This window comes from Amaranthus tricolor, chromosome 8 (assembly GCF_026212465.1).
Source record: "Amaranthus tricolor cultivar Red isolate AtriRed21 chromosome 8, ASM2621246v1, whole genome shotgun sequence".
Taxonomy (NCBI): Eukaryota; Viridiplantae; Streptophyta; class Magnoliopsida; order Caryophyllales; family Amaranthaceae; genus Amaranthus; species Amaranthus tricolor.
In genome coordinates this window covers 19,453,551-19,466,249 of record NC_080054.1, presented here as the reverse complement: position 1 = coordinate 19,466,249, position 12,699 = coordinate 19,453,551, and the positions used below count along the sequence as shown (strand labels likewise).

General features: G+C 34.0%; 1 protein-coding gene across 5 annotated transcripts; it reads left to right on the top strand.

Annotated features, from left to right (window-relative positions):
* The first annotated feature begins 3,300 nt into the window (after nucleotides 1-3,300).
* On the top strand, nucleotides 3,301-8,577 carry LOC130820961 (glycine-rich RNA-binding protein 4, mitochondrial-like). Of its 5 annotated transcripts, none has more exons than XM_057686533.1 (6): nucleotides 3,301-3,690; nucleotides 6,261-6,448; nucleotides 7,149-7,289; nucleotides 7,569-7,637; nucleotides 7,719-7,825; nucleotides 8,000-8,569. In XM_057686533.1, exons 2-6 carry the CDS (start codon nucleotides 6,334-6,336, stop codon nucleotides 8,030-8,032), a joined length of 465 nt encoding a protein of 154 aa, XP_057542516.1. In that variant the 5' UTR covers nucleotides 3,301-3,690; nucleotides 6,261-6,333; the 3' UTR covers nucleotides 8,033-8,569. The 5 variants fall into 5 exon arrangements, with proteins under 5 accessions (XP_057542516.1, XP_057542515.1, XP_057542514.1 ...); XM_057686532.1 differs by having other exon boundaries at nucleotides 3,302-3,690; nucleotides 7,925-8,577; XM_057686531.1 differs by having other exon boundaries at nucleotides 3,302-3,690; nucleotides 7,719-8,577.
* The last annotated feature ends 4,122 nt before the right edge of the window (nucleotides 8,578-12,699 follow it).

Sequence of the window (12,699 nt, the reverse complement as noted above, 5' to 3'; positions counted from 1 at the left end):
AACTCTACCTATATTGACAAACTTAACAAAGAAGATTTAATTCAAGACTAATTGACACATTTTTTATAACTACTCCATATTTTTAAAATGCTTTCACAATTGTTTCGGTTATGAAACAAAGAAATGCAAAAGACACTTAAAATACCTGAAGTGGAAGTGTTATCAAAGTCAACGGTCAACGAATTGGAAGTGAGATGTAACTCTTCTGCGAAAGTGACCTGAAGTCCCGCAACACAACACGTTAGCCTTGTCCGGGGGTAATCTCTCGGAAAACCCCTCCGATGCTCAAGTTTGATAGGAGATAAGAGATCGATGAATGAATGATAATAGATTGAATGCCAGACTGTATATATCAGGATGTTGGTTACTTGTATTTTGGTATGTTGATAAAGAAGATGATGAGTTGAGATTTGGGCAGAGTTTCGGTATGATATATTTGAACCTGGGGGTAAATGATGCTGGCTACCTCTATATATAATGGTAGAGCAGAAGTTATTTTTGGGGGAGAGTGGTCATCATGGGTGTGATGGATAATAGTGGTGGAAAGGTTAGTAGAAGGTAGTTATTTTAGGGTTTAAGGAAGTTATTTACTTGTTGGTTAAGCAGATTGAACGGGATGTCATAAAAGCCCCTTGACTAAGAGTCAAGGTCAACGACAAGTCAAAGGGTAGTTAGGTAGTTTCATAATCTAAATGTTACCATAACATTTAGCCTCATGCATGAAGGATGATGTAAGAGGAACCATCAATAGAGTCGCGACATCTTCCTTTATGCGGAAAGGATAACGATCATCAAATATGAACTGTTCTAATGTCGAAGGTGAATTTTCAAAGTTGACAACGTCACGGGAACTTCTCGCCTCAATATCACGGAAAACGACCGCGGAAACATGTGAGTCTTACTGGCACGATTTGAATCACCTTGTCTGCAGCATCTAGATCATTGTCTCAGATAAGAGCCGAATCACTATTGCGAAAAAGAGCCGTATCACTGTACTTAGCCCCAGTTTGAATAGGACCTTCCTAAAGGGAGTCCGAATCACTTTTCTCCTAGGAGCACAGTGAATAGTCAAGCCCAGTCTATTGATGCTTGAATGGTCAATAGGATTCTTTGATGTCTCGGTTTTGTTATGGATCGACAGAGAGAGTGCAACCTTTATGTATAATATATTATGCCATAGGAAAATTCCGCGTCATATATGTCGGCAAAGGTAAAGTTTTGAAAATCTTAGTCCCAAGGTTCTCATCTCGAGCTAAGAAGAGGGTCCGAATCATTTTCCTTCTTGTGATTGGGATAAGGTGAAAATACTCGGCGAACATTAGCCCCAAGATCCCTATCTTGGGGTAAAGAGGGGGTCCGAATCACTTTTCTTCTTGTGATTCGGACATGATGAAAATACTTGGAAAAGTCAACCCCAAGATTTTATTCTTGGGCTAAAAGGGGGTCCGAAACACTTTTCTTATTGTGATTCGGACAAGGAAGATAACTTGAGTATTTTAGCCCCAAAATCCTCATCTTGGGCTAAAAGGGGGTCCGAATCACTTTTCTTCTTGTGATTTGGACAAGGAAGATAACTTTAGTATTATAGCCCCAAGATTCTCATCTTGGGCTAAAAAGAGGGTCCAAATCACTTTCCTTCTTATGATCTGGACAAAGAAAATAACTTTAATATTTAAGCCCCAAGATCCTCATCTTAGGCTAAAAGGGGGGTCCGAATCACTTTCCTTCTTATGATTCGGACAAAGAAAATAACTTGAATATTTTAGCCCCAAGATCCTCATCTTGGGCTAAAAAGGGGTCCAAATCACTATCCTTCGTGTGATTCGGACAAAGAAAATAACTTAGAATATTTTAGCCCCAAGATTCTCATCTTAAGCTAAAAGGGGGGTTCGAATCACTTTCCTTTTGACTCGGACATGGACTGAATTATCCCAGTACATACATCTGACATGAATAGTACTTTGGTAGGTGGGCATTTATTTGACCATATAAATACAAAAATCAAAGTCAAAGTCTCATCACTTTCTTGATTTTAATCCTCAAATTTTTGAATTTTAGAAAGAGAAAGCTAGAGAGACGCTCTAACAACCACAAAATTCTTCAAATTTTCTGACAATTCTTCAAGATCTTCAACAAGGTATTCTCAATTTTCTATGGATTTTTGTTCAATATCTTTGAATTTTTCTTGAAGATCTTCAATAGGTTCTTCAAATATTCAAACTGTTCTTGATAATCTTCAAATCGTTCATAATATTAATTTTTATTTTCTCACATAAAATTTGTATTATTTTCTTATTCTTCCTGGAATATGGATGATAACACGGGTAATGCGGGCATTCCCACTACATTAATTAGTGTAGGAGATAACATATCCAAAATAAGTGAGAAACCACAAATAAATTTGGGTGGAGAAATTCCCATAGATAATAAGGTGGAAGTGGAAGATGACTTGGATTGGACCACGTCTGTATAAATAACTCGGCATTTTTTTACCAATAAGGAGCGGGAGCGAATCGTCCGTGCACCCTATTTACCCGCCTGAACTGGACGGATTGTTGTATGTAGATACAAGTATTAACCCTACCCTAATTGCCTTTAGGTATAGCTTCCGTGCTCGTCTCTGTAGCACTGAAGAGCACGGCGCAGGTTGGATTAGTTTTTGTCATAGGCGAGTGTATAACATAATGGGAGAACTCCCGGACAACCAAATGGGTTATCGGACAAAGTTTGTTTTTTTTGTTCAATTCCCAATCGTGGAATTTTAAAACTTCTTTTGACATTAAAGCCAAGGTTAACAAATTTAACAATAAGGTCTCGCAATGTAAATTAGATGAGGAAGTGATAATAGAATACGCCCTTATGACTATAGAATAAGGACGGCAACCCGTTCATGTATAGAATAATTGGATACCCAAGAGAACGACCTTGAGAATAGAAGACCTTCTTTTGGCTTTTGACATAAGCCTAAAAATAAACAAGCTTAAGTTTCTTCATCTTTCTTTTTACTGATATGACACTGTAACACATCGTTATTTTATGACGTTATTATTTTATTATTATAATAATTTTGGAGATTTTATAATTATATTAAATTATTTTCGAGTTTTAATAGACTTTTGTCATACACAAATCTAAATGTTAACATATAATTATATTAAAAATAGAGTTGCGATTACTTAAATTAAGAGATTCGAATTAAAATTATTATTTTTTTATTAATTAAAATTGTGATCACGTAAAGGTAGGTTGTCTTAGTTGAGGCTTGTTAGAAAATTTACCCTAATAAAAGATGAGCTAGGGTTTTTATTCCCTCCTTAACTCACAAAAACACTCACAGTTTTCCCTCCTCTTTTATTCTCTCTACTCTTCACTACCTGCGCCTCCTCACCACCACAACTAGCGGCAGCCACGTTTCACCCCCACGACAAGAAAGCGGCAGCACCAGCAGCACCGCAGCCTTCTCCCACCGGAAACTGGGCTGCGTCGCCCCACGAGCAGCCAGCAGCCGCATGTGTTTACTCCTCCCAGCAGCAGCACGCTGCGTGTCTTTTCCCCACCAGCAACCGGGCTGCTTTGTGCCGCCAGCAGGAGCAGCCGCACTCGGTGCTTCCTCCACCATCTCACACGGTTCCTGGGTCACCACCACCACATTAACCACTTGTTTTTCACCCCTTTTGTAGTTTCACCTTTGTAAGCTATTTTCTTCCTCTCTAATTAATTTTTTTCTAGTTTCTAATTGAAATTCTATAAAGTTTATGAGTTTTTGTGTTGCTTGTGTATTATTTTTCTATCGAATCTTATTATGGATGTAGTTAAAGGTGTTGTCTTTGAACATGAATGAATTAGGATTTGATTTAGAGTTAAAATTAGTAACGGTGTGTGTTCTTATGCTACAATTTGGTAGTGGAATGGTTAATTGGATAATCTTACAAGTTGTTTTAAGACTTAGTTTGGTTGATTATTGTTATGATAGTGATAGTTGGTAATGGTTATGATTGTATTTGACTATGGGAGTATTTTGGTTGTTAATTAGGAGTAATAGTTGTTAATGGTTGTGGTTTGATTGTTGTTAATTACAACTACTCTTGTTAGGTTGTTATTAAAGTTATAAATAAGGTCATGAGTATTGTATCAACTTATTATTGATGTTGTTAAATTTACGTGTTGTGATATCTTGACGGTAGTTTTTCTAGCCTTGAAGCTAATGATATCGCTATTCAATAACTTTAAGATTTGTCATTGTCGTCATATTAGTATTATACATATACTAGAAAATAAGATTCTCATCCCTTATAGAGGACTTCATTAAGAGTCAAGACCACAATATATGCATTGAATATGCTCATAACGAGGAAGGGGTGTCGACTGCCGACTTTTCATTATTGTAGTTGTCATAACATTTATTATGAAAAGTCTAAAATGTAGTTACCTTCACACTAGGAAAAAGCTGAAGTACTAATCATTCAAATATAAGGGTGGACATTTGCGTAAAATCATAGACTCAAGTGTTCGTAAGTCAAGTTCAACAAATGTCTCCAATTAAGGATGAATATTGACCAAATAGGAATTGAAGTTACAACATAGAAATATAAAGAAAGAAAGCAGAGTGATTGCAAAATAACAAATTAAGAAATAATTTAACCATCAAAGGTGACGAATGAAAATGTGGGTAAGAGGGCTAAAAGATGAACTAAATTGATTAGGGCATAGAAACTTAGGTAGTCGGGCATATGAAATATGAGAATATGACCAACTGTTAGCATGACAATTCCCTCTCTACTCACATCACTTGCACTTGTAGGCGTTTTCTGTTCTTTTGTTTGTGAATTATGATAGAAGCTCTCTCTATAATATTGATTGAAATTCAAGGACCAGATGGAAACAACATTTGTAAATTAAGATATAACTTGACACCAATAAGCTCTCTCTAATTTCAACAGACAACTCCAAGGCTACTGCCACTATGCGCTTCAGTTTTCCCACATACGAAAATAAGCATCCCTCTACATTTTCCCCTTTACATAAAATGAAAGTCACCATGCTTGCCTCACCCCTATCTCCCTCTCTATCTATCTCCACCTCGAGCGCTGCCACTCCAATCCCATTCTAATTTCTAACTATGCTCTTAGAAAAGTAACCAAACAGGCGTGAAGCAAACATAAGGGGCCAAAGGAGTAGTTTTATTGTAGCTTATTAGCATTTTTCAGCCATCGTAAGGAATTGACACCCATAGGCGAGCAATAAACTATGCGAAGTTGCGAACAATCATTTTGCACTTTTAAACAAGTTGATGATCATCATGCAAGTCTAAGTATCTAACACATCGAAAAATAACACTTATGTCATGCTGAATTTAATCATTAATCAAAGCATACAGATACGGAGGAACAATAAAGTAACACGACATTTTCTACTGAACATTTTATCGAATACGTTGTATGCATTATCAAATTATGGCGATTAACCCAAATATTGCAGCGTAAAAAGAATGCACCATTAAACTTTTGCAGCAATGAATTATCCACTCCATGATGGCATGATCGACATAGTACCATTCAAAAAAAGTGAAAAGTTGAGATATAGATCATTCAATTCACATAAAATGCATATCCAACAAATAGAAAATGACGGGAGAACTTACCGATACCTGAGTTGCTAAACAAAAAATTGGAGAGTGTTGAGAAAAAAGCATCTTCGAGTAATGGAGTTGATGGGGATGGATTTAAAAAGAGAGTGCTGCTGGTCAATAGTCATAATCATGTTCTCTCATCTTGTTTCCCATCAACCAGTCAAATGAAAACGGTCCATTCTTTTTTTAAAAGTTGTTCAAATCGGTAATCTTCAAGAGTAATAATTGTTGGACATATAAGTTCTAAAGTGTTTTAAACATACAAAAGCAACTATGTAATGCAAAGGAAAAAAACGTCTCTTTCGACCCTTGCTTGACTTGATCGAATGAAATAGAACCCGGTCGAGCGGATACGGATGGATAAGATAGTAGCTGAATTAATTTTGCTTGACCATCACTCGACTCAGTCTAACGGATGCAGATGCGTTTGTATGTGTATGTTGGTGTTTTTTGTCTGTTTTGTCGATTAATATGGTTAAGTAAGAATTATATCCATTCATTAAAACTCATAAATATATCAATTATATGGTTAAGTAAGATTTAATACATAATGATTTTTGTGATTTTCATAGTACTCCAACATTAGAAAATAAAAGGTATGTAATTATTTTTATCCTTGATTTCTTTGAAGGTATGTAATTACAAAAGATGAAGCCCTTGATATATTTTGGTGCAACTGTGACTGAAACCATATTTTTTGCACCATGGCCATAACTGTTTTGGAATTGCGTTATGAGCTTTTATACTTGATGACGAGCTTTTGTTACATTGCTGCTAGGAGGGTTCTGGGTTTTCTCATTTCTGCATATCAACCAACTTGTTAGTACTGAATACTTTATGCTCTGTTAGCTTTATTGTTCATAGACTCAAAGTATTAACTTTAGAATTTGTTCGCAAAGTGCATACAAGATTTCACATCTAAAGCATCACGGTAGTGTATCTTCGGTTTTGCCACCTTCTTCGTGTTATGTATATTACTAGTTTCATTTTTCTATCTAGATGTTAAATACTGGTTATGAATTTTAGAAGAAAAGACCTGTTTGGTGGCAGTTTCCGCCTATGTTTTATGTAAAATCAACTAGAAACCCATTAAATACCTTCATCATTGGTTTGTACTTTGTAGTAAATGGGTTTTGTAAATAGGTTTACAAAATCATTTAACTGTGTGTCACAGACAAATTCAGAAAATAAGCAAAGTGTTGCCTAATTGAGAGCATATGCTGTGAGAACTGAGAAGTTCAGTAAATAAAAATTTTGCATGTCTTTGTTACTTCTCTCAAATGTCTTTCAGTAACAGGAGCGTCTTGACTCTACATGCTTCCCTTTCTTTGACTTGATGTCACCTATCGTATTGACACAATCTACGTATCATATTGACATAATCCTTTTCCTTTTTTAAACTTTACTTAATCGGTTTTACTCATAAAGTTGACATTGGATTTGTGTTTTTTTCTCAATCTTAAAAGTTAATTTTTGCTTGATCTGTTTGATGATGACATGAGTTTTTCTGTTTGAGCAGTGATTCGAAGCACACAATGCTATTTTCCCTGTCTTAAAAGTAGAATAATGTTGAAAAAAGCGATGTACTCTAGGTGTAGCACCAGTCCATCTGCTATGCTTCAGCTGATTCGTAATGCTCATACCAAATTGTTCGTTGGAGGTGGTCTTCCCTCTTATGCTTCTTCTGTGTAGTCTATCCACCTCTCTGGTTCTTGAATGTTTATTTGCATGCCAGTGTTCAATCGATATGCAAATTTGAAAATAGGGTTTTTGTTTAGTCTGCCTTTGGTGGAGGTTATTTACTAGTTTAAAATAGTTGATTTCGCAAATGTTAGTACATAACAAAATCCGTGCTTCTTCAACCATAGTTAACTTATCCTTCATGGCTTTTTTCAAGGACTCGTCAGATTTATGTCATGTTCTTTCTCTTTGGGTATAGGGCTTTCCTTTGATTCCAACGAAACTGTATTACGGGATGCTTTCTCAAAGCACGGTGACATTATTGAAGGTGATATTATAAAATGTTCCATTCAACTGTTGTGAAATCTGAACTTGCTAGCTTTGCTGATTGATGCATCTGTGTTTCTAGTTAGGGTTATATGCGATCATGTCACAGGCAAATCAAAAGGATACGGATTTGTGAAGTTTGCCTCTGAAGATAGTGCTGCATCAGCTCTTAAAGAAATGAATGATCAGGTTGGATTCTTGTCACTATCGCATACGATCTTGAAGCTAAATTTTCCGTGTTTATTATCTACATATGATCTTGAAGCTAAATGCTTAGCGGCTCAGCAGGTATTGGACGGGAGGAGTATCCGTGTTTATCATGCTCACAAAAACTGATAAGGGTGTTTCTTATGCACTTTGTAGGTTAAAACCTCTTGTTCTCAATCTACAATGTGATAATAATTGGATATGCCTATCAAGGGCAAAATGAAAGATAAAAAGAATAGACGATAGAGAATCCTTAAATATGGCCTTTTAGCAAGAATCTACTTGCAAGCACGAATGCATAATCAAAAAGAAATACAAGCAAATAACAATTTACAAGAACCAAGATACAAAGGAGATGTTGAATTGTTGTTGCTTCGCTGTTGTGGTTATGCTAGTGCTCATAGTTGTCGACCTGTTGATATTGTCGAAGGGAAAATCAACCTCATAGTTCAATCCCCCATTTGCGGATAAATGCTTCTGCTTCTTCAGTATTGACAGTATCAGGCTATGGCTTAGATTGATCAAATGAAAATGAAAATGAAAATTTTTTTAATAGTTATTTAAAATTTTATACCCCTAAAAATACTTACTTGGAACACCATAGAATTTTTATATTATTTAATTCGGATTCAAATAATTTTGAACCTATTTTATTTTATTTATAGATAAAATGCCTATACAAAAGAATAAAATACCATACAGACTTTTATAAGTTTAAATGGCCTAATAAACATGTTATATGACTTTTGAAACTTTGGTATAATTTTATAAAATAAATTATTAATTATTTATTAATTTATCAAATTAATAGAAATTGTTTATTTATTGAAAGTTGTAATATTGATAATTTAACTTACTAATCAAAAAGTTATAATTATATCAATAACTTACTGCCTCGTAGTATAAAATAAGTTTAACTTAGATGATTTTTAATTTTACGGATTTAAGACATCATTTAAATAACGATAAATACCTAAATTGTTGAAAATAATTGCAAAATCGTTATAAATTGGTATAACCAATTATAATCTGATTGGGCAACCTGAAATTTATTATAAATAAGTTATTATAGTGACTTAATTTGGGCTTTGTTGGAGATTTAATATCTATTTTGTAAATAAATTATTCAAAACTCTTTTAAGTTGTATGTACTTTACCAAAGAAGTATTGAAACGAAACATTTAGTTGTTTCCTTGGAAAACCGTATTATGTTTTAACTACTCTTTAAAATGATGCATTTTCTTACATGTAAGTGATGCCCCAATATAATACAAAGGTTATGCTTGATGATATGATTATGCTAATTATAAAGTATGTTTTACCCATGTGGAAAAGATTATGATTTGATTTTGCTATGTTGCAAATAAAGTATATTTTACTATGTTGCAAATAAATTATGTTTATCATATGGAAAAAGTTGATATTTTTGACTTTTTCAAATAATATTGAAATTACAAAATATATATTATACACAAAAATGTTTTAGCCTAAATGACGGGTACATATGCCATAACAAATGTTGAGTGCATGATTAAACGACTCAACAATACGGAGCACGTAATGTTCACAATACTATTGTGTTACAGTTGCCGGACATGTCGCGGACGGTAGACCAACGAGTCACAGGATGACTCACAAAGTACCCATGCAGAACTAATGATATGAGTTTGAAATTGATTTGGATCCATTGAGATCTTATGCTTTATGATGAAAAATAAAAACTTGAAATTACTATAAAGCCATTGAATTAAGTTTGAATGATATGTGATTCATCAAATGAAAAAACATCTTTCAAATGAATTTACTCAAATCAAAAGGTTTTAATAATGTGTTTGACGGTCACTAGTGTGTTTATACTAAGCCTTTTTGCTGATACTATGCTTTGTATGTTTTCTAATGGTTTTGTTTTTAGAGTCAACCCCCATGGCACCTCGACGAAAAATTGATATGTGAGCGGAAGATGACCCGAGTTGGGAGCATGACTCCCTTTTGTTTAGATCTCTTTGTTGTATTTGAGAGACTATTAGTTCAGTTGTTTAGGTTTGGGATATTTTAAAAATGTAATTTGAACTTTGGACTTATTTCGATTTGGTTGTAATTTTCCTTTATTGTGGATAGTTAAGACTTCTGTTATAATGCTTGGTTTTGTTCATGTATTTTACTTGGATATTGGTTAATCTTTAAGTAACTCCTTAATTCTGTTGGCAAAAGTAGACTTTCGCTTGATTAATACTAATTCCAATTAGTGTTTGCCTTCATAATTCGAGGCGGTTACACAAACGCTACACATGAAGTAAACGTTGCAAAAATTTACAATGAACTGGATGTTTAACAAAAAAATGCATTATTAAATGGAAATTTAAATAAAATAGTGTATATGCACTAACCAATGGATTTTTGGGATCCTGATAAACCAAATAATGTTAGTTTGTTGAGTAAATCACTCTAAGACAGGCACCTCGAATTGGTATCAACGATTTGCATATTAAGTGGCTACCATTGGTTTTACTTAGTTTATTTAATAACACTTTTTTTAAGTTGTGTAGTTCTTAGTCGTGTTCAGTTTACTAACAAAAGTACTCTTTAATATTTTTCTATGTTCTAATATTTTCTAAAAGTAACACCTTTTTAGTTTAAAAGTAACACTTTTTTGTTAGGCAGATTGTTTCTCACGGTTTTCATATAAAGATGATTCCACTAGTGGAAAAAAAACGTATCTGCTGCGTGTCATTTGCTGCGGTTTTTCATATACGCAGAAATAAATAGGAAAAAGAATTTAGAAAAAAAAAAACCTATCAAATGCTGCGGTTCTTTGTGAGCCCGCAGCAAATAAGATACTCAAATGCTGCGGTTTCTATTATGCCTGCAGCAAATAGGCTGTTTGATGCTACGGTTCTTCTAAGCCCGTAGCAACTACTACTTAAAAAACCGCCTATTAACGTTCCATTCTTCATAAACGTATAGTATACTGTTTCATAAACACACGAAAACCCACGCACGAATAGTTTCCCTCCATTATTCAAGCTTCTTCTTCTTCTTCTTCAAGCTTCAATTTTTCTTCAAACCCACAAAATTTCGAAATCTTCGTGCATTTCTTCTTGCTTGCTTGCTACTGTTCGATCATCTTCGTGCTTTTCTTCTTCTTCCTCCACTGTTCCTATTGTCTTCAAATGACCCACGAAAAAATTTGCTTTAAACCCACGAAAAAAATTTGCTTCTTCTTCCTATTGTCTTCATTCTGCTTCTTCTTCATTTGCTTTAAAAACCCACGACAAAGTTCAAGGTATTTCGGTTTTATTTGGTTTTATTTTTTATTTTCTTTTTTCTTTTGAAAAATGGTTACAATTACTAATTTTGTTTTTCTTGTTTCATTGTAGGTCACATTGTAGCTATTCTTCATCTAGATACACAAGGTAATTTCTTTTGATACCAATTTTCATTGTTTTAAAAATTTTTAGGGTTAAATGATATTGTTTATTATTTATAGTTTAATTTAAATGTGATTTTATTTAGAATGTATTAGTTGTTAATATTACATTTGTCCAAGTTTATATTATTAGTATGTTAATTATTTTGTTTTATATGCATGAATATTAATATGAATGTTAATTAATTAGTTGTCCAAATTTATGAATGTGATTTTATTTTTATTGTTTTTATATGATGTTAGTATTAGTTGTTAGTATGAATGTTAATAATGGTTATTAGAATAAATATAATTTGAACAATTCAAAAAAAGTTTTATTATTATTAGGGTTAGTTAAGGTTAAAACAATGTTGTTATTAGAATATATATATATATATATATATATATATATATATATATATATATATATATATCTTCTGAACAATTTATAGATTATGAAGGTTAATTATTGTAAATTAGGGTTAAATGAACGATTATTACTTAAATTTGTGGTTAAGTATATATTTTAAAAGTTGTGTATTCATTTTGTTTTGAATTAATTAATCACACTAATTAGGATGACAAAAGATCGTTCTTGGATGTATGGAAGCATTGAATCGTCGGAATTTATTGATGGCGTATTAGAATTTTGTAGTATTGCGGTTGAACATCAAGTTAGGACGGGGGAAGTTGGTTTTTATTGCCCATGTGTTACTTGTGGCAATGTATCAAAGGTAGATAGTGTTGATATCCTTAGGGAACACATACTTCGACGTGGTTTTAGGCCTCAATATCATGTTTGGGTTTGGCATGGTGAGGAGGGAGTTTACAAAGAGAAAAGTGTTGTTGAGGACGTCAATAATGTGACTGATGTTAATGAGGATGTAGTAGATCAAGTTGATGGGTATGAGACAGATGAAGAGAATGTCGATGAGGATGTGGATCGTGTTGATGAGATGATGGAGGGAGTCGGGGATGAGTTAGGAAAACGTCCTCATGTTTTTGACTTGTTGACAGAGGCTTCTCAAAAGCCTTTGTACCCTGGATGTACAAAGTTCACCAAACTAACAGCAGTGTTGACAATTTTCAACATTAAGTCAAAGTTCAATTGGAGTGACGCTATTTTCACAATGTTATTAGAAGCGTCAGGTGAGATGCTTCTTGAGGGAAATGAACTTCCAAAGTCGACATATTATGCCAAAAAGCTCATGTGTCCTTTCGGCTTAGAGTACCAGAAGATTCAAGCGCTTAGAAGAGTGTCCTAGGTGTGGGTTATCGCGTTACAAGCATAAAGGGGCTCGGGATGCTAAAGGGCCCCCGGCTAAGGTATTGTGATATCTTCCAATAATACCTAGATTCAAGCGCTTGTTTTCTATAAAGAAAGATGCGTTAAATTTAAGGTGACATGCAGATAGGGTGAAGAAAGGTCACTTGCTGACACATCCATCTG

What these genes read in the sequence shown, in the direction of transcription:
- LOC130820961 (XM_057686531.1), top strand. Translation starts at nt 6,334, where the DNA reads ATGGCCATAACTGTTTTGGAATTGCGTTATGAGCTTTTATACTTGATG. An exon ending in TTCTGCATATCAACCAACTT is followed by an intron (nt 6,449 to 7,148) that starts GTTAGTACTGAA and finishes CTGTTTGAGCAG; the next exon opens with TGATTCGAAGCACACAATGC. An exon ending in TACCAAATTGTTCGTTGGAG is followed by an intron (nt 7,290 to 7,568) that starts GTGGTCTTCCCT and finishes CTTTGGGTATAG; the next exon opens with GGCTTTCCTTTGATTCCAAC.